At 41.3% G+C, this 26,227-nt stretch overlaps 1 protein-coding gene across 1 annotated transcript in view; it reads right to left on the minus strand.

The window, feature by feature from the left end:
* Positions 1–26,227, minus strand: part of UBAP1 (ubiquitin associated protein 1) — a 36,683-nt gene that overhangs the window by 2,976 nt on the left and 7,480 nt on the right. Inside the window, exons 2-6 of the mRNA XM_082075690.1 lie at positions 14,270–14,310; positions 9,318–9,442; positions 4,554–5,483; positions 1,276–1,311; positions 632–829 (exon numbers count right to left, since the gene is read on the minus strand). Of these exons, the coding sequence (XP_081931816.1) occupies positions 632–829; positions 1,276–1,311; positions 4,554–5,483; positions 9,318–9,442; positions 14,270–14,303 (1,323 nt within the window). The 5' untranslated portion in view covers positions 14,304–14,310. The remainder of the gene's footprint in view (positions 1–631; positions 830–1,275; positions 1,312–4,553; positions 5,484–9,317; positions 9,443–14,269; positions 14,311–26,227) is intronic.

The following is a 26,227-nucleotide window of genomic DNA, read 5'->3' on the forward strand; positions in this document are numbered from 1 at the left end:
CCACGCTCGCCCTGCTCTAAAATGTTTGTTTGAAGCGGATCCAAGACCCAGAGCCATGCGTCACCCTGCAGCGCTTTATGCTCTGTGACCTGGTTTTCACAAGCGTTTGAGGCAACACATAAGGCAGGAAACACCACGACCAGCACGCACAAAAGAAAGTCGGTCAGCGGTGCCTTGCGAGAGCCTTTCAGGGCTGTCATAAGCCTGCAGGGAACAACCACTCCACAGGGAGAGACGTCAGCATTGCAACCCCTGGTCCTGAGAACAAGGGAAGCTGGCTGCTTTTTTGGCACATGGCATGGTGCAGGGCCACAGTAAACTTCCTTTGGATGGTTCCGTGGCTCCTGGGAAGACTCAGTGCCACCTGCCCCAGCACCACTGCAGCTGCAGCCCAGCACCCACATGACTGAAGCTGCCTCATCAAAACAAGGTGCAGACACTTTTCTTCAGTTTTGGGAGCCTTCACTGCCAGGTGACAACTTCTCCAGCAGTTAATATCACAGCTGCTACAGGCTGCAGCTCCCTGTTAAACAAAAGTAATCCCCCCTACACACTTCACAAACTCAAGGTTGTTTCTCAGCAGAAATCAGCATGCAAACACGAGCTTCTTCCCCATTGTGCAAGGTCTTACCTGGTCTATGTTCTGTCCCTTCTTCTTCATGGCTTTCAGGACGTTCTCAGGCGAGTACCCCATGTTGACGACTGTCTCTACGCACTGCCTCTCGCTAGCAGAGAGGACCTGCTGTAGCTCAGGAGCGGGGCCACTCGACCACTTTGTGCAGCTGGTGTTATTGGGCACTTTAGACACTGGGAAATTTTGGTGCATTACCTAAAAGGGCAAATGTGGAGGCTGAGGTGACGGTCATCTTCTGCATCCCCACATCCTGTTTCTGGCTAGTGCAGGGCTAGGATAGCCCATGTAATTAATCTCAGGGGCTTCCTAGACTGCCCTTGGGAAGTCACAGTTAGGATGAAACAGAGCAGTGCAAATAGTGTGACTGCCACCATAACCTTGTCACCCACAAAACAACAATCAACAATGCGGGTTCTTCACAATATACCCTCTCCTGCTGGTGGCACCAAACCCTTTCAATACCCAACCTTTGCAACGGTGAAAATCGTTATGATATAGCCAAACCCTGCACCTCAGAGGAAGCATGGAGATGGCAACACAAGTTTACTCATCACCCATGATTCTACGTTCAAAGGAATGCTACTTCTGGAGATTTTCAGAAACACGATCCAGTGCAAGCACTCAAGTATTTGGGAACTTACCACAGGGATTTCTGTTTCCTTGTAGTCTGGGTGTACCTGTTGGACAACACACAAATAAGACAACTATAAACATTATGCAATAGTGACTACAATTTGCTACAGCTGGGAGAGAAGGGACAAATCTGGGAATAAGTCTACCATACTAGGGAGACTCCTGGTCTCATTAGGCTTCCCCACGTGAGATGCAGACATGATGCAGTTACATAGAGTCATAGAATAGCCATCATAAGGATCATGTCTCCTCTCAGCACTCTACAAACAGTGCACTCTAAGAAAGATGTGTCTTCTCATAATAACTGTAAGCTTGTTTACTCCTTCCCTGTAGCGGCTACATGTTCATACAGCTCAATGTAACCTACTGGCTCCTGTTCAGCTCTTGACCCAGTGCTACATGGCCTGAAGGACAGTGACAATTTTGAAGTCATTGCCTAGAGACTTCTCTTGACTTTTTGACCATGAGAAGGAATAAGAGAAACCTATACTACATATACTGCTAAGGCTGGGTAACATTCCCTGCTGTACACCTGCTCCATTCCTGCAGAACCAACCACTGCGTCATTCAGCCTCATCCACAGTAACTGCAGTGCAGGGGTAGAACTTTGCCCCACCAAATCTGCACATTACAATTCATTCATTTAAAAGCCTTCCTGAATTTTAAGCAGAATGAGAAAAGACTGCAAAAAAATCAATGTGGAACAAGAGCCTCAGTTTTTCCACATTTCTTAATAGTTATTATGCCAACACCGATTGCTTGAAAGCCTGTCCACTTCTTTCAGGAAGGCTTTCTTTGGACCCAAACTAAAGAATAAAAAACTGCCTGTAGAAAATAAATTCTGAGAAGATCTATAAGGATTTTAACAAATTCCAGGTTTTTGCAAATAACCCCCAAACCTCCACCAAGGAGGTTTTGTTCTGCATTTCTGCCCATTTTAACCTACAAGGTAAGAATTTCTCTTCTACAAGACAAAGTCTGAGAATCACATTCAGTCTGGTTGACTGGTTTACCCAAGAACTTCTCCTAATGGTGGCAGAGGGGTTCAAGGTGCTTCACACACACCCTCTCCAGGCACTTTTGCCAGAGCTAAAAGCACTAAAACGTGGGACACAGTGAAATGTGGATTTGGAGTAGCACTGAAATAAGCTGGTTATCAAATTAAGGATGGTGAACCTTAATTAAGGCGGACAGAAAACCACAACTGCTTCTGACACCACAGACTTGAAAGTCTAGAAAAACCAACTCCACCTCTTCAATTCAACTGAGCTTGACAACCTGTGCTTGCAGTCAGTGACTTCCAGCAAAGAGGAGAAACACCTGAAGCAGCTGCCGAGGACAAAGGCAGGACTGGTCACCCAGCAGCCATGCTCCCTTAACATCTCAAACTTGCATTGCAGTGCCCTTCAAGAGCAGAGGTGCAGCGCTTTCGGTATGTGCGTGCACACTGTGCCTACTTTTAGGCACTTCATACAGAGACTGGCAGCCCTGCCCGTGCACATCACGCTACTGCAGCGGTATTTCCGAATGGCCTATCAAGAGTGGCCCATCCTTCCCAGCCAGAGATCCTGTAAACAAAATGCATCATATTAATCATGCCTCTGACCAGTTTTGTTTAATTCCAGCCTGTTGCCTTCACTAGTCATTTCTCCATCTGCCAATGCTGCAAAAAGCAAACCAGTGAGCTTAAAAAAAATACTCAGAGGAGAAGGGACCACTGAGGACAGAATTAGTGCAGCCTCAAAGAAATCATGAGTTTATTTCCCTCCAAAATGCCTACATCCAATTCACTGGTGAAGCATAAACTCCAGTGGTAACTATACAACCAAAGTTAAAATTTCTAGTCTTTTGAGAAAAAAAAAAATACATATATAATGTACATATATATATAATCCTTGTGGAATACACTGGGACATAAAATTATCCTGAGGCTTCCTAAAAAGGGCAGGCTGACTCCTGTGTAACCTTGCAGAAAAGGGACACACACATGATCCTTCTGCTCCCAGCCGCAGGGATGACTGTGACTTTGTGCTATTGTTTTCATACTCTGAGGATTTCTGTTAGATTTTTTTCAATGCTTCTGTTGCATTTACTTCAGTTTCTTGCAGCTCAGCTGTCATTTTCCAGCCACTGGGACCATATCGTGGAAACATGAAATAAGTATAGTTTGCAGTCTTGGAATTTAAACAGAAACAACTAGTTCTGTCAGCATACATATTGCTTGTTTTGCTACTTCCAAAGCAAAACCAGTTTCAAATGAAGGTCTTTATTAGTTCTCCTAATAAATCAATTTTTCTTAATCAGTTTCTATTTTCCCTATAGTATTCTCGAGAATCACAAGAATCATTTAGGTTGGGAAAGACCTTTAAGATTGAGCTCAACCATTAACCCAAGACTGCCCAGTCCACCACTAAACCATGTCCCTATGAGTCTCATCTAAGCATCTTCTAAACACCTCCAGGGATGGTGACTCCACTACTTCGCTGAGCGGCCTGTTCCAGTGCCTGACAACACTTTTCATGAAGAATTTTTTCCTAATATCCAATCTAAACCTCCCCTGGTGCAACTTGTGGCCATTTCCTCTTGCGCTGTCACTTCCTACTTGGGAGAAGAAACCAACCCCCTCCATGCTACAACCTCCTTTCAGGTAGTTGCAGACAGCGGTAAGGCCTCCCCTCAGCCTCCTTTTCTCCAGGATGAACAGTCAGGAAGAAAATAAAATTTAAAAAAAACAACAAAATTTTTTTTTCACTGCAGGTCAACTGCAAGCATTTTTTTATTTTCTGAATGGCACAGCATGTGTGGTTTTTAACTTGTTATTGCTTCTATTCCTTGAAAAGCCTGAATTTCCCATTATTTCCAACAAATAAATAAACAAGCTGAGGAACAAATCTAGAAGAGATTTAACTCAAAAACTAATAGCACTTCAGAATGTGTTATCTCTCAGTTGGCTAAGACAGAATGCAGGACCGTACAAAGAACATATCGCATACACTTAGCTCAAAGGTGTGCAACTATGAATAATAAGAGCTGAAAACCTGAAAGATCACCAGAATTGGTCTAAAAATATCATCAGATTTTGTGGAAACCTGCAAAGTAGTAATCTGATGTTCAGAAATGCCAGCATGAAGACCTGTTGGACTGCTCAATTTGCCATGCAAATTAAGAGGACCTACACATTACTCCCATTAAATAATACTAAAACCAAATTCACAGGATGTTTTAGATGCAACATTTGCCTCTGCATCTCCCCAGCAACCCCAGTTCTAACCCACTACATGCTTACCGTAGTTGCTGTGCTTTGAGATAACGATTCTTCTGTACAAACTGTTGACACAGCCAGAGAAGGCAGCCTGGACAAAGAGGATAATGTCGATGTCTCCATGCCACTGTCCTCATTTAGAGCAGAAAAATCAACCATATGGTGTCCGTTCAGTTCACTAGCTTTACTCTGAGCACAGGTCTGCAAAGAGCTGAGCAAAGTGCCATTGCGGAGACAGGTAGTGCTGTGGAAAGTGCTCGTGAGCTTTGATGATTTTTGATCATTCTCATCGGAGTCAAGTTTAGGAAAGGACAGGGATTTGATATTGCTCACTGAAGTGATAGGGGACAGGGACACTTTGGAAGACAAGGACATCTTTTCACAGTTTCCCAACTGCGGTAAAGTGATAAAGCCATTGGGTTTGTGAAGGGGCTTGAAGTCCAACGTGGCCCTTTCTATGGATGCCAGAACTTCCTCATCTTGCAACACAGAGTCAGACCCTCCTTTGGGCAAAGTATTATCTAACAGCTGGGCAACGACTGGCCCAGTAGTACCAACATGAATTTCAAGAATATTTTTTAACTCCTCCTTATCATTGATAGTTTTTAATTCCAGTTTGTCAAATGGGTCTTCTTCACATTCAAAATCAGCTGGGTTGAAGTCTGCTTTTGGACAAGGTGGACTAAGAACCTTTTGCTTCACAGAGCTGCTGTTGGCCGGCGTGGGAGTAAGAATATTATTGTGCTGCAGGCTAGCAAGGATGGGGTTAATAGGAGGAGGCATGGCCTCAGGGCAACGTCCATCTGAGAACCCCATTTTGCTGCTGTCCTCTGGAACTGCCTTTGAGGTCGCTAGCGCTTCTTCTGCCTTGCGTTCAGCTTCTCTCTGGGCAGCTTGAATTTTTTTGATATCTTCAGCCCACGCGATTGTTTTATTTTCCAGTGAGAAGTCATACTGACCAAGGGTGGGAGTGAAAGGAAAGAAGAAAAAGAGTACAAGTTATAACGATCATATCTGCTACTTCTAACAGCAACATAAGTAACACGGAATAAGCGCTACATGAATTATCATGGACAGGCATCATTTTTTTTCCAGGCATCTCTTGTAAACTACAGACCACCAAAGATAGAAGATACCAGTAGTTCATTTTGCCTCTAGCAGAAAAACCTGTCTATAGTCTGGATTAGAATGTCATATTTTGCCTCCTTCCTACATTTAGTTTTGCTTTAGAACTGCTGATCATCCCAAGATCAGCGTCACAGCCCTCCCGCCCTCTCCCCTCAGGACAACAGATGCAGCAACAGAAGTCTGATGCATTAGTAAACGGACATTCACAGTCAGATCTGCCACCACGGAACTACCCCTGTCCACAAGTTGCACAAGTCATTCAAGACTATGGCAGTGTATTTTTTGCATCTGAAGACCAACACAGTATGATTTTATTCCCCCTAGAAGAGTTCTAAGGGACTTGATATTAGAGTTTTACACCCACTGGCTTAAGAGGTATCGATATTCTTACACCAGTGCCAATGGCTCACTGGTCAAAGGGGATATACTAGCTACACTGATGATGACAACTACCTGCACTAGCAGATCTTCCTGTAATTACTGGCATGACAGGATCCCACAGGCTTTTCTCATTTTGCATCAGCTCCTTCAGGGTCAGGTTAGCACAGAAAGGCATTTGTAAACTTCTCCCTACCAGTGGCTTGGTTGAGAGGACAAAATTGTGGACTAAATCTATGTAAAGCTTTAATGTCTTCCAAAGAAGGAGCAGCCACAAGTGCTCTTTAAATAACCACAAAATGTTCAGACAACACAGCCTACAAGCTAAACCCAGGGTGTAACCTACCTGTGACTCACAAGAAGTCAAAAGATGTCCTTGATAGGACAGTGGCACATAACCAAACAGGTGTGCTCTTTGCTATGGGACTGCTAGGTCATACTAATTTCCAGCTCTAAAGAGCAACAAGCCAGCAAGACTTGCTATGCCTCTACTAGGCCTTTCTAGGACCTGCTATGTGTTGTACCACATCCCATCCTATAGCAGTGTTAGGGAATAAACCAGTTTAGCTTACCAAGTTATTTGGTATACTGCTTCTTATAGAACTTGTTTAGAAACTGCTTATATAGAATTCACTTAGCATAATTAAGTTTGCCTAGCATAACTTCTGCAAGCTGTGAACTTCTGAACTTTCTGCTTTGTTAAGTAAACAAGGGCCTCAGAGTCTTCAAGCTAGAAGATAAGGGGAACTGCGTCCCTGGAGATAGGTAAAGGAACAGAACAGAGTCTAACAAAAGACAAAACAGAAGAATGTTTTGTTTACTGCCAAGAACTTATCTTCTCCAAGGGAAAAATAGCAACCGAAAGTCAGGGTTTTGATTTATGACCCTGTCTGATGAAAACAAAGAGATCCAATGAAGAATGGGAAGACTCTAGACTCTAATTTTGCAACTGGCCCAGAATGATGTGTGTGTGGGAGACTGGGATTGTGGAGGTATAATTGCCTAAGATTATCTTTATTCAAGGTCCCTCTTCAGGAGGCACCAGCTTGAGATGACCTACGCTGTACCTTGAGAATGAATCGTTTATTTTAGAAGAATTTCTGGAATCCATGCCTGAGTCTCTGTTGCAGGAAACCTAAGGATAAGAACATTCCCTAACAGGCAGGATCCAGTGACATCCTGGAGAAATGTTGTCTCCACTGTGTAACAGTTTTCCCCTCCCTTAGCTCTGAGACTCCAGAGGTGTGATACACAGTTTACCAACAAGGTGACTTTGCCTGCAGAAGTGCTGGGCACGACCCACCACACATTGCTCGCTATCTGAGCAGAGCTATCAGTTCTGTGTGTCTGTGTGCATATGGCCATCTATGGCCCAAATTGACCCAAGCTGTGTATTTTTTAATAATAAAACATGGGGAGTATTTATATAGAAATGAAAGGCTTGGGTCAATTTTGCTTCCCTACACCTCCCCTCCCCACCTCCCCCCCCTTTTTTTTTTAAAAAAAGAGCTCTCACTACATCTGTAGGATTAAAAAAAAAAAAAAGATAAATTGCACTGCAAGATGTATAGTCCACCCAGTCACATCATGTTATGCAAGGCAGGCACGCTATATCTGAGCCTCAACTTGGCAGGAAAATGGAGACACAGCATAATGAAGCCAGCAACAGGATGCTGAGTCTCCTTTAGCTCTCCCATACCAATTTAACTGAGTAGAAATATGTGTATTGAGGCCATAAGGTAATAGTTCAATGGCTATAATGAAAAAATCCATTATGCAGGGCGGGGGCGAAGGCATAAACATTAACAGCAACACCTGAAAGGAAAACAATCATCAGTCTGGACTGATCAAAGAAAATCAGATCCAAATGAGAAAATACAGTTCAGTTATATTTCCTGTATCACAACGTGAATTTGTAGATTAGATTTTCAACAGTTATGCTAAAGCAACCAATTTTATGCTACCAAGAGTTTAGGGTAACAGAGGCACACTCCTCAAAGACATGGAAGTCATCTGTACAAAGCTGTAACCTGTCTGTCCTACAGCTGGAAAAGAATTCCCACTCAGAACCACACAGAAAGTGGGAACTGGAAATCTATTTCTTCATCATGCTATTGTGAGAACCCGTAAAATACAGTCCTAGAAACACCTGTTACCCTCAAAAGAGACCCTGCAAGAATGCCATAGCACGTGTGTATCAGTTCATAGCATTGTTCTTTAAAAGGCTACTTAAATTTGGTCAGGGTAGAATTTAGACCTGTAACTGTTACGTAGAAATGCTGTGCTTTTTTGAAATAGATACACTAAAATAAATCATAGAAACACAGAATACCAGGTTGGAAGAGGCCAGAAGGATTATTTAGTCCAACCTTTCTTGGCAAAAGCAGAGTCTAGACAAGATGGCCCAGCATCCCGTACAGCTGAATCTTAAAAGTGTCCAATGTTGGGGAATCCACCACTTCCCAATGGCTGATTGCTCTCATAGTATAAAATTTCCCTCTTGTGTCCAATCAGAGTCTCCCCAGGAGTACCTTGTACACATTACTCCTCGTCTTTTCCATGTGACTCCTTGTAAAAAGGGAGTTTCCATCTTCTTTGTAGCCACCCTTTAAATACTAGAACATGGTGCTGAGATCCCCCCTAAGCCTTCTTTTCTCAACACTGAACAAGCCCAGCTCTCTCAGCCTTTCCTCACACTGCAACTTCCCAGTCCTTTGATCATCTCTGTGTCCCTTCTCCGAACCCTCTCCAGCCTGTCCACATCTTTTTGTACAGCAGGTACCAAAACTGAACACAGTATTCCAGGTGTCGCCTGACAAGCACTGAGTAAAGCGAGATAATTACTTTTTTGCCTCAGCTGGTGATGCCCTTGTTGATGCAACCCGGCATCACGCTGGCTGCCTTTGCCACAGCAGCTTACTGGTCACTCATATTGAGCTTGTTGCCCACCAGGACCCCAAGGTCCGTTTCCACGGAGCTGCTCCCCAGCCAGACAGATCCCAGCCACTGCTGCACTCCGGGATTATGTTTTCTGAAGTGCAAGACCTTACACTCGCTATCAGGCTTTTTAAAGCAATAAGAAGTAGAAGCCTTTTTCCCTAGCCTATCATAAACTTTCTCTAGATTTTAACAGATCATCTGCAACTACTGCCTGGCAGTACAAAATGACAACACAGGATCAACAAAACTAACGTATGAATGTGTGTTCAAACTGTGACTACTCACAATTTACAGCACCACATGTTCAGGCAAGAAAGCAGAAAGATAAAACATGTCACTTACCTGGGCTTCTCTGACGAGTTGAGAAGAATCAGGTAGGCAGAAACCAATGGGTAATCCAACCTTTGCTGGGGTTCTGAATTTGTCTCCTATCTTAAAGGGGACATCATCAAGATAACTGAAAGGCCCTAAGAACAAAACCAGAAATTGTATTGAAAAAAACCTTACAAGTTTAATGCATTCAATCAAGACTCACATTTCTGTATTTGGGGGCTATTTTATCTCTGCTGCCCCAACTACATCAGGTGGCTCAATATGAAGGAAGATCCTTGATCAGAAACATAATGAGTATGTTCAGACTTCACTGTCTCAGTTTCTTTTTGGTGTTTTTTTTGTTTGTTGGTTGGTTGGTTTGACGTTTGTTTGGTTGGTGTTTTGGTTTTGGTATTTTTTGGTGTTTTGGGGGTTTTTGTTTTGTTTTTTGGGGGTCTTTGTTTGGTTTTGGGGGGGAGAGCATTTAATGTTCTAGCCCATGGCTGTTACAAAACCCAAACAAACAAACAACACCACAAACCACAAAATAACAATCCAACAATTGAACAGATTGAACAGATTGAACAGTCACTATACCCAACATCTTGGCTTGCCTGGTGACAAGACTATGCCTACACAACTGGAAGCTGAAGCTCTCCTGAACACTGTATTCTGTCATGTCTCTATAAAAAGATCCATCACCTTTTGTCATATTCAAAACAGGCTTTTAAATGACGCTTCTTTAGAGCACCTAAAACAAATAAAATCCAGGCTCTGGCATACAAGTAGGAAGTAACATTTGGACAGAAGTGATCTAAAGGCAAAGTGGCACAAAGCTAGACACTCCACTTTAACCAAAACACAGTGAAATAGCTCAAGACTATTTGCCATAACAATTCTGATTTTTGAAACAAGCAATCTAACCTAATCAGCTGTCTGACTTCTTATTACTCCAATGAGAGCCCTGAGACTTATTTCATGGTCCTCCATATCTATCACTGACATGTATCATTTAAAAAGCGGTTTAGGACTAAACTTTTTCTTCAGGCATCCTGCAAACTCATGAGGCAGAATCACCTGGAGTTCAACTACATCCAAGAAGCCAGACTAGAAGTTTGGTTTCCTTGCAGTGCTGCGAAGAAGTATTAGGAAACCCACAACACAAATTGCACTCAGTTTCCCAATTAACTGAAAGGCATCTCTTGGATCATTGGTCTAAACTTCTGGAATTACAGGCAAAGTTTCTGGTTGTGTATAACAAGCCAAGTGTTCCTCAAGCACTTATTTGTAATTTCGCTTTGACTGTTGCAGATCCAAAAAGACATTAGTGGTGATATCAAAGATGGTGTTCAGTGACTGACTTCTCGCTCAGTGAGCTGTAACTTGCCATTTTTATCTGACCCATTTTCATACTCAGATGACAGTTTAAGTACTGTTTGTGTTCCTTCACTGTTGACTCATCTACAACAAAGCAGTCACAGGCTCCACAAGGATGAGCTGCTTTCAAAAACAGGAACATCCTATTAATTTGGAGTTAAATGTTGATGTGCTGTCATCAGTTGAGCTCTCATACTATGCACTGCACTGGCTGGTCCCAGAGTCCTGTTAGGACACTGATGGTATTTCCTCCAGCTTTGAAACCATCAGGCTCAATAACTTACATCCCATCTGCACCACCAGGATGAAAAAGTGCTCCAGGCAGAATATAGTTGTATTTTCACTGATTCGTCCTGAGAAGTACACATTCAAGCATTACACAGCACAGCATCCAGATGGCACCTCACTGGTCAACACCACCAGTATGTGCAACACGGCATCCAAATTGTATTTGAGCTGGCAGTTTGAGAACCTGCATGTGCCAAAGTGTTTGCTTATGCAGAAATAGCAACTGTGGTGCTGAGAGTGGTAAATCATGGCCAGGTCAGAGACAGATCTCCCAGCTGCTGCTACTATGGCCTGCATAGTCCCTCTGGCATAAGTCCTGCTCTACACGGGATGATCCAAGCGAAGCAGCATCACCTCTCTGCACAGATCTCACAGCTCAAATTGCTCAGTGTGGAAATACTTAATAGACCTATTGACACAGTAATTGACAGACACCTCCCCTTGCACAGCCTTCTTGTTTGTCTGAAATAGGTACTAGACACAGAGGATACAAGCACACATTGTGGTATTTACACAGCAACACTCTTTGTTCTGGTGCAGTGAAAAAACCTACACACGTCAAGACTAGATGGGCTGCAGTGACAGCTGCCAGTTTAACCTCAGCAGCTAGACTAAGGATAAAAAACATCTAGTTTCTATCCAGTGTACTATTTTGTTTTAATAACAACCACTGCTATAACCTCATATTGAAAATAACTCTGCTACAAAACCCACAAGCACATGCTAAGAAACATACCAGGTGTTTTATGACATTTGATGGTAACAAAACTCATTCTGAACCAAAACACTAATGCACCATATCCACTTTGTTCCAGCCCAAGAGCAGTACTAGTCTAGTGAAGTTACAACCTTATCAATAAAGCCAACAATCCTTTTCCTTTTGTAGACAGACGACCCTTCTGCCTGAACACACTAATGGGTAAGGGAGCAAATTCTTTTATACAGCACATTCTAAAGCGATAAGCAAAACCCACATATTGAAAGTATTATGCAAGCCACTGTTTCAACAGTTACATGTTCAAGTGAAGCAATTAAGAGGTTTTTTGAACTGTTATTTAATATGGCTGTTAGCCACTTCATCCTTTTAGCAGTTAAAAGCATATTGAGAAAGTTTTGAGAATAGCCCTGGCAAAAGTGTACCTGTCGGTTTGATCTGTGACACCACATACCATATGATATTCCTGGCCCAAGAAATTACTATGAGAGTAATATTTCTCTCCACTGTAGTCTAATGTGGAAACCACTGACCAACTCACAAAAGTGTCCTTCAGTTTGGTAGCAAAATGGAAATATTTCAGGTAAAATCAGTTACTGGTTATGAACAGGGGAGAGTTTTGAAACTAAGCGGTACTTTGTTTTTGTGGTAACGCAAACCACACTTACGTAATTTTCAGAAATTGGAGTGAGAAGCTTTCAAGTTGTATAGTGACAGTGACAAAACAATAGCAATATTAATGTACTGCACTTTGTGTAACCCATCCTTTTTGTGCAACAGCTAAGAGCTGCATTTCTAGATTCCACTAATCACTAGAACTTACGCTTGAACTTCCAATTATTTAAATGACAAGAGAGCATTTGAAGTTACATGCTTAGGCACAGTTCCTTCAAGACAAGAAACCGGTTCCTTTCTCTCCATCCATACCTTATGTTCCCCTCTTCATCTCCATCTGAAGATGGTCCTGAGCAACCTGCTCTAGGTGGCTCTGCTGGATCAGAGGCTTTGGACATGATGATGTCCAGAGGTTCCTCCCAACCTGAGCCATTCTGTGATTCAACAACAGTCCTCTGACCTCCAGTAAGCAGGTCAACAATAAATACAAAAGATGCATCAACTATGTTAACCAATTTAATCAGCCTGCCAGAGACAGAGTTCAAGGTAGCTGTTGGGCTAGATGCTTTACGGTAAGCCAAAATTCACTTGGTGGGATTAATTCTTAAGAACCCTGGTGAATAATGGCACAATTGCCCTACTGATTTCTTAAGACATAATAAGCCAAGGAAGTTGCTCCACTACCCCTTAGAAACAGTATTATGACATTGACGCTGCTATCATTAGGAACAGAGAGTACACAAAAGAGTAGACAAGTTAACTAGCCAGCTTACAGCACCATTTCTTTTGATCCTGTTATTTTGAAGCCAGAAGCACATTCCACCACACAATACTATTTTGAGAAATATTTAAGACAGGTTGAACTCTGAGTAGTGTCTTTACTAGTCTGGTTCAGGGAGCAGAAGAGAGAAACGAAAACAGATTCAAAAGACAAGCAGTTCATAGTGTTCATAGACACCACTCACAGACATGAAAGAACTCGTGAAGGGCTGGCAGCTATCTGTTGTGATAAAGAAATTGTCTTGCAGCAGGATCACTGGGCCACAGCAAGGGAGACCATCCAAAAATTAAGTTTTAATAGGCCATTTTTATTAATCTCTAACCATGTATTTAACCGAGACATTTCTTATTCTGTAGTTCAGCTTTATACTTGAAAGACTGAATAAAAAGCTCAAGGACAAACTGAATTCCCCAGGACCCTCTCATCTGAATGATTACCCAGGAAGATCAAGGCTGAGTTTCTAAAAGCAAAAGTTTCTATTTCATGAAAAATCATGTTAGAAATTTCATATGAATCTCTTAATACTGTCTTGAATGATTACTGATTTTAAGAAGCTACATTCCATAAAAAAGCCTTGAACTTTAATATTCCACAGAAACATTAATCCTCCCAAATTACACCCCATTTTCTGAAACATAAGCACATATACAGGCAAATGCTTTTTACAATACCAATCACCTGTATGACACTACACATCTCAAATGTAGAAGAAAATATCCTCTTCTTTACTTGCCTAACCAAAATGTTGACCAAAACCAAGATTAGTGATTAGTCCAATTCAGGAAAAAAAAAAAAAAAATCACTGTTGAAAAAAAAAAAAAAAAGAATGGCTCAATGATACAGTAAAAACTTTACTTTCAATCAAACTTCTCACTTGACTTCCATAGAAAGGAGCTATAGACGCAGTGTTTGCTGCAGCAAACATCAGATCAGTATCGCAAGTGCAGTTCAGCTTTGATTTTAAAGGTGGAGATGGAGGAAGGAGAAGGTGTTATTCTGTCATGAAAGAGGGGGAACAGTAACAGCCTGAATTTCAGTTTAACCAGAGAACAGGCACAGCATCAGCAGGCAACTATGCAAGAGGAAAACCACGGCACTTCTTCCTTAACAAAAAAGTTTCTGTGGACTCTCTACACTGGGACATTAGTCAGCAGCAATGATAGGATTCATTCTGTTCAAAAGACAAGGATGCCAAATTTCACTTACCATGAGAGTCGGATCCCAACTTCTTAGAAGCCATTTAGAAGCTGAAAAACATTTAAAAACACATTTTACAACTTTGTATGTGTAGCACAGCATAAGTCTATGAAATTATACATTCTTGCCTCTAGATTATGGGATACGTTGTAGACAATTGCTGTTTATCATGTTACCAAGATAGATAAGCAAACTTATTTTACAGGACTGAGAAATGACTGAGCAGACAAGTAACTTAGCACAGAGTCTGACAATCTAAATGGCAATATAAAGATGGAAAAAAAACAAAAACAAAACCACAAAAACCAGCCTAGAAGCAGCCAGGTTGCTCAGGAAAGCAGAGAGTTCCAGATCACAGCACTCACAGGCAGCTCCATCCCTGCCCCATGGAGCACACCCTGCTTCCTGCGGTATTAAGAACAGACCTTCCTACTGGAAATCCCACACTGATCCTCTTCAGTTTAATCCCTGCTGCTCTAAAAAGGGATACTATGATACTCACTATGCAGTCAGCCAACGTGGCAGTTGTCTAGACACACTGGGTAATGCACAGATAACAATACAAGTACACAATAAATGGTCCCATTAGGAAGGTATCTTGAGATAAACGCTCAAGAAAAAAATGCTAACAATAGTTCTCATCCACTGCTCACAGAATTTTACTAACTACTTACAAAATTTGGATGTAAGATGTACATGGCTATTAAACACACAAGTGCCTAGCCAGCTTTTAACAGAGAGGAGCCTTGTCCTAAGAAAGAGTTGTTTAAGGTAGAATTAGCTGTCTCATTAGTTGTCAGCAAAAACCCTGTTCCAGGATGCTTATGATGTGTTCAATAACATAACTGGTTCTTTTCCTAGATTACAAGTACATCACAAGATCTTTCTCAAGACACAACAGCATAATTCTTCAAATAACTGAATTTGTAAATCCTTCTTTGACATTATGCATAACAAAGAATGAGAGTTGCCTTTGTTTTTGAAGTCCTCCGGCTCATGGCCTGAAATGCCCAACAGCCGCCCTTCACAACCATGAAGTTATCCAGTACACCCCCACCAGCAGCAGTGTTGAAAGCACAGCTTGGAGCAGATCTAACATTCACACCCACCATTCCCCAATTGAGATCTTTCCATTGCAGATTCCAACTGCAAACACTACCTTAAAGGTAAGGTGAGGTGAGGATTACACAGACAGCTTAGCTATTCCTTCTGGCAGCTGCTAACATGACTGGGGTCAGGAACAGCCAGTTTCAGGTACTTTAGGAAAGTATCTTTTTCTGTGCAAATGTCCCTTTCAACATCACGTTGAAATCAATAGGTGAACAAACTCTATTGGCTAACAGGAATTCAACACACAGCTAAAGCTGAAGCTGAGAGAAGAACACTATTCGGGTGCAACCAGACTTCAGGACACACAGCGAGCAGATGCCAGTCTACAAGGAAATGAGTCACGCTGGGCAATTCCAGGTATACCTTCTCCATAAAACCCATGTGTCATACTGCTCAACGTTTGTCAGGTTCTTCTCAGCGCATCTCACCATCTCGCTCAACACTGGTATTACGTCGAAAACCACTCCACTAAGACAGAGAACTGGTTTTGGCACTAGCTGGCAACTGCTTCTCAGAAGCGAACACAACATTGCAGCTCCAAAGATGGCCTAAAGAGCAGGTAAAACAGTGCCAAACCTGCCATCTCAGGAAGGCTGTCAAGGGCAAAGCCAGAAGACCACCCAGTACAGTTACACATCAACTTTTACAGTGGAATAGGCTTTACTGGTCCCAGCACCACAGAGGAGAAGACTAGACTGCAGACTACAGCATATCAAATAGGTTACACCTTTCAGACCCAGACCACAGCTGCTACATTGCTAGTTCTTCTGTATGAGAGTAGCAATTAAGATGACCGCTTGATTTGTTATTATTGAAAAAGCCACGCCATGTGTGAAGTCATACAGCCTTCGCATACCTCACCAGTCATCCGTATGTCACTGGAGACTGTGAGGCACCACCTGCAAACACGTACTACGGCTGCCTATCATCCACTACCGTTACAGCAAAGCTGCGCTAGGGACAAGGCCTCTACACACTTCCCTTAATTTCTCAGAGTTCCTTTTTCTTCTAGTTACTACCTCAGACTGAAAAGTAAGTACTACATTTTTAAAGAATTTTAAAATTTATAATGGGAGGAAATAACCTCTTCACTTTGGCAGCTCAACCAACAAGGAAGATTTCTTTCAATACAGCACCGGTTCCCTACAGGCAATACAGATTATGCTGTCTACCTCATTTACCAGAAACAACTTACTCCAGACTGTACCTACATCAAGGGCAAAAACAATTCAAAATATATCATTTTTAGAATGGTAATTTATACTCCCTCCCCAGTTGTGAGGACACACTAAGTTTACCATCTCACACACCTATCACAGGTAACTGAACACTAAATTGTGGTGACATAATTAGTTTGCACCAGGGACATTAGTAGCAATGTGTATGAGTCCCACAGAACCAAAGATGTGCATGTTTAACATCCAGGGAGTTTTGCAGTGGCATATCAATCTGGAGTTGCATAAGGCCTTGGATGTGTCCGCAGTGTCAAAATTCCTCTTGCGATTTAACCCCAGATAGCAATCAAAACCACTAAAGCTGCTCGCCCACTTCCCCCGCACCTCCACCCCCAAATAGAAGAGAGAATCAAATGGGAAAGGAGAAACTAATGGATTAGGGATAAAACCAGTTTAATAAAATAACAAAATAATAGCAATTTACTATTAATTATATATATATATACACACACACTTATAATAATATGTAAGTGATACTCCATGCAGTTCCTCATGAGCCACCTGTGCTGACCAGCCAGTCCTGGGAAGAGGGAGATCACCCTGGCCCCGAGCAGCCAGTGCTGGGGAGAGAGTGAAAAGGCCAAAAAGGCAGAAAGGCCCAGTGGCCAACTGCAAAATGGTAGAACAGCAAAAGGCCAAACTAAAAGAACTCCTGAACAGAAATCACCGAGAATGGAGACGAACAGGAACAAATCTGATGAGCCAGAATGCCCTACTCCTGTTAAATACAAAGCAGGACACCAATGGCACAGAATATTCTCATTGACCAGTCTCTCTGTCAGTCAGGATCTGCCCCATCCATGCCCCCCGTTCCTTGCTGCCTCACACCTGCAGACAGAAGTCCCAGAAAGACCTTGGCTCCCACACAACAGCTAAGATATATGTAAGTTCTTACATTCTCTTCATTCCAAATCAAAAATACTTGAAGGTTATTGAAGAAAAACATTAATTCTATCCCAGGGTGTTATCTTCTTGTTCTCAAACTAAATCCAAACAACAACTATGCTAGCTATGAAAAACAAGAGTGCCTAACTGCATGAAGAAAATTAACTCTATTTCAGTTAAATCAGCAGAATACCCCACATAAGCAGAAAGCATCTTGCTTTTGTTGGTGATCCTGTAGTAAAATCCTAGTAGAGACCAGGCACCTGCATTAACTTCAGGGTGCAGTGGGGAAAAATGATTCCTCTGCTTTATGTGACACCTTCTTTTAACTACAGAAGCTAAGGCACATCAATAGCAAGCAAATAGCGCTTCCAGAGGAATAGTCACAGTTTAGATTCAGGTAACATTTGAGTTTATATCACACTAGCTCTTACTGATGCACAATGACCACGCACTTATTAACATACCATTACTGCAGAAGGCACTGTCAGCAAACAGAATTGTTACGCACTGCACACAGTAACACTAGAACAGGCTGCCAGCCACATTTCATTGCCTCCTGTCCAAAGAGGGTTTAATTAAAATAGTGTCTTCCGACTAATCAGATTTGATAGACTATTCAGGGACCACTGTTACAAGCATCTTGCTGTTGCTCTGTCCTGATGGTTGGGAAAAACAATATTTGCAGCCATTTAGTGGGTTACTGATGTTGCTACTATGCTTCTGGGCCTGAAGTGTATTTGCTTAGTCAAAGCCCTTACACAGCACAGTAAAGATCTGCTTACCTTTGTTACCGGTCTGCTAGAAATTTAAAGGACTTTCTCCCAAAGCCTTACTCCAAACCACCTAACGGATGATTGCAGCCCTATCTCTGTTGCCTTTGATCTCCAGACTCCAGAACGGGATGCTTCAGCATCAATGGAAACAGCAGATAGAGCACAAATTTTGGTCTGATGCTTTACTGATCATCTTAAATTGACAAAGAAAATACTCTACTGCATGTGAAGTTTTTCAACACCTCTCCTCAGCTAGGGAAACAATTTACTTAGATAATATTACAAGGTTTTCTTATAGCTACCTACAAGCTCTCTTGTGCAAATGTAGACCTCCTTAGCCCCATTCCCTCATTCTTGGTTCTGCCTAGCCCTCTGAAGATCACAGCTGCAAGTGCTTCGAAGTCATAAGTAACTGGAATGTTAGCAGCCACTGACACAAATCTGATGTGAGCTCTTCCCTTCCTGTCTATTACGTTCATTTTTCACTTAGTAACAATATGGCAACGTTCTTAAAACCAGCCCGAGAGGAACACAGCAGAGTAGAGCCCAGGACCAGGAGAGACAAATTCAGAGGGATGACAGAAGGGGATGGGGGGACAAGAAAAGAATCACAACAACAAGACAAAACAAAACAAACCCAACAAAAACACGCACACAAAAAACAAAAGCTGGAGAGGCTTGAAGGGACAGCATAGAGATGACCAAGACAGTCCACCTGGCATGTCACCATTTAAACCTGAATGACTACTTAGCTGTGCTGCCAGACAAGGAGAATGCAGAGAAGTATGACTTGGTGCATTCAAGCAATTCCAGAGGGACAGTCTCATCAACAGACCAGAAAAAACAATTATTACCAAGAGTGACTCATGGGGAGCTGCTGGGAAGTTGTGGTAGTTTTTAATTATTATTTCCATGTTCCTTCTATTGGTGTTTTCCCTGAAGTTTATATCTATGTGCCTTTTCTTTTGAAAGAGCTCTGACTGGTCAAGTTGGAAGCATCCTACCATTAGTGGTACCTAGAACAGCTTTCTCAGTGATATCTCAAGCCATTTTAACTATTTCTCAAGAACAGGTCTCTTCTTGCTATAGCCCTCATTTTGCGGTGCAAGTATGTCTAGATTCCAGACCACATGAATTCTATGAAGTAATTTCCATCTAAGATTCAGATAAATGAGAAATGTACTTTTTATGGGTCAGAGGAAACCAAAATGCCTTGAGTTATCAACCACAATCAATTCAGCACATCTGTGATTTTTCAGAGAATAAAGACCTGATCTTGCAACTTCCATTTTGCCTGCTAATACACATTGCATAGTCTAAGGATCCAGAACCAAGGATGCATCCATTCATCCGGGAAACTACAAAAGACAAAAAAAGCTTCAGAAAGAAAAGATCACTTTTTTGCTGCCCATATTACATCCATGAACTACTACCAATTTTACACCGAGAAACAGTGAAAAGTCATTTCTTTCAAGTGATTGACTTCTAATGCGTCACAGGTTTCCAGATTTAGACAGTGGTTTAAATTTTTACTCTAACTACTTGTTTCAGTGCAAGTGAAAGGCTATAACCAACATCAGGATTCTGTGTATAGCCTCATACAACAAAAATAGAATCAGACAGTGCCTGTTGCTAAGATAAAACAGAGGTTAAGATTCTCATATCAAAGCTTCCCACCTATGCAAGTGTTCAATCATTGCTACGCAACTGAAATCTCTTACGTCAACTGACAGTAAATCTGACCACAGAAGTTTGCTACAGCTACAAACCGGATTTTTTTTTTCACTTACTGTAGTCTCCAAACAGATGACATCACCCCAAAAACTGCAGCAAATGCTTCTGCTTTGTACCTCTAACAGTGCTGTGAACAATGAGGTGTCAGCTGCATGGAGGTATTTCCCTTTCATTAAGCATAAACACATTGAGCCACTGATAACAGCTCTTTGGAAAATGACACTGTAAAACTAGATTCGACATGTTGCAACTATGCGCAACAATAAATTAAAAAAAAAAAAAAGAAAAAGCATCACTTTCACTAGTCTTAACAGAAAAATAAAGTTTTAAGTATATCTACAGTAATTTAAGTGCTACTGCAATCAGGAGATAAGGTATATTAAGATTCTTGGTCTATTTTAAAATCAATAAGAATAAACCACACACTTTTTGAAGCAAATACAGATGTGGAGTTTCCATTCAGTTTTCAATGGGCACTGCTTAAATCAAATCTAACAACACGTCTTCATCTCATGGGATATAAGTAAAAGTGGTCACCCTAAATTAAATCAAAAGCAGAGTAAGGATAACACTGACAACGGGGGTAGAGGGAGGATGGGATGAGATACCTCCGTTGCATACATCCCCCATGGATCGACAATCCAAACAACTGTGATGAGAGATCCAAATTTTTAAGGACAGCCCATAGCATCAAACCAATTCAGTATGTTATTTCCGATGACTGAGGGACAGAGGGACACAAACCAATAAACCAGCACTTTTAAAACCATTTCCAGGATACGTGAGTGGGAAGGATAGGGAGCAAAGAGCCCCTGTGTGCAGATCACATTATTGGATTAAAAGACAATGCTCTTTAGCAACGGCAGTAACATCCATTGTAGGGCTGCACATGCAGATGTTGGACAGCAAGTTCCTAGTGGAAAAAAATGATTCTTCAATCAGTTGCTTCAATCTGTTGCTTAGTGTGACACAGTGGGCAACTAGACGTTCTGCTTCAGCATACATCAGTTGATGGGAAGATAAAGTAGAAGACAGCTCTTCCACAGGCTCTCAGAGAACCACAGCATCTCTCACGCTGTTGTTCTGTATGGATTCACTGTGTTAATATTAGGCACCTGTAGTTATGGAGCTATCCTCATGTTGGATCCCAATTTGTTCATTAAAGACACCACGCTTGTTAAAAGCATATACTATTTGAGCTGGTTAAGGATTTAAGGCTCTTAACTGATAATGGACAGCTCTACTTCTCCTTTAAGTTCCCGACTGTGTAATTGGAACGTAAGGTAATTTGCCATGCATTTCACCCAGAAATAAGGTAAAACCCTACAATGGCTGAGGAAACACATAACACTAATGCACTAGTTTTAAAATCACTGAATCCCTTACTAGCCATACAAGCTTCCAAGGAAGTTGAAGTTTGTATACCACATGAGCCCCTAGAACTACAAGTTTCACAGGCAACAGCATAAGAAAACTGAAAATTACAGACAGCCCTGTGGTTGAGGCAAATCAGTGCAAGCTCGTCCTTTGGCCAGAGACTGACATGTCAGGCAAGAGTATAGAGGATGTACAACCCCCAAATTCACATTTAACTGTTGCACCAAATGAGTGACTTTTTTTAAAATGGACTCTTTCCGAAAAAGGAATCCTGTCACAAGACAAAACCATCTATAACCAACATCTAAGGCTGGTCTGACTTTTAGTCTCAGCAGACAAGGGGATAGCCCAACTTCTGTCAACTCCAAGAACAGATGTGGATTATAGAGTGTAGTTCCTATTAGTGATTGTTACCTAAGTTACTTAAAGATCACCTAAACAGAAAAGCAGAGGGAAAAAAACACATGGGTTTATCTTTCTTTTTTTTGCCTCTCGAGATCAGCTTCACTAATTTAGAAGCTACAAGATGACCAAGAAAAGGGTGGTAAACTAGAAACAGAAGGACCATCTTCCCCTCCTTGAGATACAACAGAAGACAGATATTTGCATGATAAACCATAGCAGAAAATATAAATATGCTGTCCAACTCCTACATTCTAGGAAAAAAGTGAGAAAATATGATCCAGCACTTGTGGTACCAATGAGGGCTACCATAATCTCAAAATGCAGAAACAAAACAAGTCTCAAGTTTGATGAGCAGAGCAACTGCTTTTAACTACTATTTTTCTATATATATGAAATTTGAATAGCAAATACTTACCACTTCTGAGAGCTTAAAATAGCCAGACGGAAAACATATAGCAACTATTGACAATTTTTGCTACTTCAACTTAATTAGGACAGACTTCATGCTACTAGAAACAAGGCAAATCTTCTAAGAGCAACCTTAGTACTAGCCAGAGACAGGTATGTGCATTAATTTTTCTGTTTCCATTTTCTATTTCTATTTCCCATATTTCAATACAACCCTTCTCACTGGTAGCTAGAGAAAGTTGCTATTAATAGTTTCAACAACAAAACAGATCACTTGTTCTTTTCTTTTGGTAAAGATGTATGAAAAAACAGCAGAATATCCTGCACATTTAAAAATGTATGTCTGGAAACCAGAGCAGCATAAGCTAATCAAAATGTTGCTCTATTTGTTGCTGTGATACTTTAACATATAACAAGCTAACTCTGAAGTACTTGAATATTATTAATACTTCAGACTTGCCCCAGTTATGAATGAGGAGAGACAAACATTCCCAAAATGCTGCCAACACACAAGTTGAACAGCTTTGGCTATTAATCAGAACATCTCCTTTTTAATCCAAAAATAACAGAATCTGTTCTGTTTCAAGCTATTTATTTTTACAGTCTTTGACCAAGAGAGGTGGACAAGTAGCTGGCATGTTATAAGTTCAACTCCTGGTGACCGTACCAGGACATACTCCCAACAACAACACACGAAATCTAATTATTTTCTTGCAGAAAGCAATTTGTATTCTTTTGATAAATATTAGTTAAGTCAAATTTAAGTCATTTTTAAACACACTACAGCAATTAAATTACTCTACTTGAAAAACCCATTCCAAACAAAGCTATACAACTGTCACCTTTTCCCTGTTAAAGCTCAGAAGAGAAACAGTACTGCTTATTGATATTTACGGTTTTGGTCAGAAATATGGTGAAATACAAGTGCTTATGGAATTATTTTTAAAAAGGAGACAGAAAACATCTAGCAAGAAATCAAGTCATACAAAAATTTTTAAATGGAAATAAAATCTGCCAGCAGGTCAAACATCGCTTGCCATTTCCTATATTTAAATTCAGCCAAGATACGTGTCTACTGCACCGTACAAGGATAATGGGACCAGTGTTAGACTACTGTAGATTAATCATTTTTTTTCCTCTTATACTAGGGTCACATTCGCTACCCACTCTCACCACAGACTTAATATTTTCCCAGAAAAACTCAGTATGGTACTGACAAAATACAGCTTGTTAAATTAACTATTCCACCTACAAACAACTCTGCCTGCCCTGCAGCAAGCAGGCTAAAACCTTCAACTCAGCATGGGAGCCACTGCTTCAAATCCCGATTGCACCCTCAGTCCAAGCAGTTTAAATACACATAAGGCCACCAACAGCCTTCTCCCACTCCCTACAAGATCTATCCTATAATGTGGTTAAAACTGCTAAACTTCTCCAGTACTTTGACATCCATTTCTCTCAACTAAAGGAACCACATTCTGAGAAGGCAAGTTCCATGCAGATTCACTTAATTTAGAAGTCACCAGTCATAGAATGGTTTGGGTTTGAAAGGACCTTAAAGATCATCTATTTCCAATCCCCTGCAATAGGCAGGGACACTTTCCACTAGACCAGGTTGCTCAGAGCCCCGTTCAACCTGGCCTGGAACACTTCCAGGGATGGGGCATGAACAGCTTCCCTGGGCAGCTTGTTCAGTGTCCTCCGCCCTCATGGGGAAGAATTTCTTCCTCATACCTATCTACCCTCTTTCAGTTCCATCTCTCAGTGTTGCCTGTTTTTCAGGAAACACTCCTATTCACCACAGGTTGCTCTTTCACCAAATATGCACTTTGAGATACATGAAAGCAGAAGTTCTAAAAGCTTCCTGCTACCGAAGCACCTGAGAGCTGATCACAGCATACCTGGAAAAGTGTGTTTTCTGCAAAGGAACAACATCAAACTCTCACCATTTCAAGCATTCCTGATTTTCAAAACATACCTCATAAGCTTGGTTTGCCTTTGACAGCGCTAATGTAAGAAATGTGAACTCCATCTTAGATGCTACAGTTGTGACATTCTTCACACACTTGACTTTGGGTTTTTTTAATACATATTCTGCCACCCACTAACATGCCACTGGTACAGCTTCAGCTTTTGATAGTACCACATTTCATCCTTCATTCATGTGTCCCTCATACTAAGCCTCTGGGTATCTGTCTTCATCCAACCCCTCCTATCAAGGATGAGACTAGAAAATAAGCACATACAGACCTTCCTATCAAGGATGAGACTAGAAAATAAGCACATCTCTGAAAAATCCCATGTTTTGCTGCACTGAAGGACAAAACTTACATACAAGGAAAAACAACAACTCATTGCCATCCAAGGTGAACACTCACGTCAACTATTTTCATATGTTCACTGAGCTGACGTCTCAGTAGGGACATACCCATTCCCAGAATAACTGAACAGAACAAAGGAATCAAACTGAAATATAAAAAAAGTGAACCAAGCTAATAAAAACGTCATCCCATTGCAATAATGCCTAAATAAGAAGCAATATTGTTGTATCCCCATATAAAGTACCAGTTAAACCTGTTCTCATGTTTTTGCACCCAGTCCAAACAGGACTTAATGACTGCATTACAAAGATGACCTAGATGGGAAATACTATCAGTAGTCAACAGAAGTCTGCTACCAGAAGTCATATTTTAAATGAGCAAGACCAACTTGTTTTAATTAAACATGGAACCAGTGCAAAACAGAGCAGGAAGAGCAGAAAACAGTCTTAAAGGCAATACTTACACCCTAACTATTTACTGAAAAGGCTTGTTAACTTTAGAGAAGACCAGAGCTGGTAGCAAAGATTAAATTCTGCTCTTTAGTAATACACAGAAACAGAAGTCATCACTACTGGCTATCAAAACCAAAACAAAATGAAACACAAGAAAAACAAACAACAACAACAAACCACCAATCAAACAAAACAAAACCCCAAAACTCTGACATGTGAAAACAGCAGTATACACCTGACTAGGCTCAGCAAAACAGTGGTACCCACAGCAAGTACACTTCTCGATTTGAATTCATCTGGAACACAGGAAGTTGTCTTGAGCAAATTTATCTAGTGTAAAAAAAAGTAGAAACCAACCTTTGTGCAGAGAATTCAAACTGAGGTTGCCCTTTGCTACAGTGGATATATTACAAAAATAGAATACCGTATGTAAAAGAGCTGCTTGCTGTGTTGTGTACTATAAAACTTCAGCGCTCTACACAACCTGAAGGCAGCACACTCCAGTCCTGAGCAGAAACATCTTCCTTGCAATCTTCTGATTTTTGGTTCTGAAACAGTAAAAGCCACTCTATTTAGGACTGATTAAGTGGAAATACGGTTCCGTTAGGTGGAAATATAGTCCAACAATGGACTGAAAAGTTCAGGAATGGAAGCCACAAGCAACAGGGAAAAAAGCCAGTACATTGTTAGGTGAGGTTGTGTCTATGTGTGCAGCTCCCACAGCTGAGGTTACTAGACACGCAAACACACAGACCATCCTCACCCTCTGAGGAGGAAATCAGAGCAACTACCCCATCCCTCAGATGTAACTTTCAAGGATGCTCCAGTTGCTGCATTCACCTTTACATATTGCTTCAAAAAACCTTTCGGTATCACAAGCATCATTCCTCCCTCCATCCTATGCAGTGGTCACTAGCTACATTCAGGCAAGATACTCAGTAGATCCTTGAGCATCATAAAATAACCTCCACACCAGCTTATCTTAATTCCAGTTGTCTCCATATAAAATGAGTTTCAAAATCTATGTTTAACCACTCAAAAAAACCCACAAAACCAAACACATACACCAAAAAAACCTCAACAAACAAACAAACAAAAACCCCCACAAAACTGAAAATGTCTGCTTTCTCTCTGTGTAAGACAACAACTCAATTTGCCATCCCAGCACTGCAGTCCTACAATTGTAGTTAATGTTTGGAGCAGATGAATTTAAGGACCAGTAGAGAATGGAAGTCTGCAATTCACTACATACACAGAATGATCT

This window comes from Streptopelia decaocto, assembly GCF_964273445.1.
Source record: "Streptopelia decaocto genome assembly, chromosome: Z".
Classification (NCBI taxonomy): Eukaryota; Metazoa; Chordata; class Aves; order Columbiformes; family Columbidae; genus Streptopelia; species Streptopelia decaocto.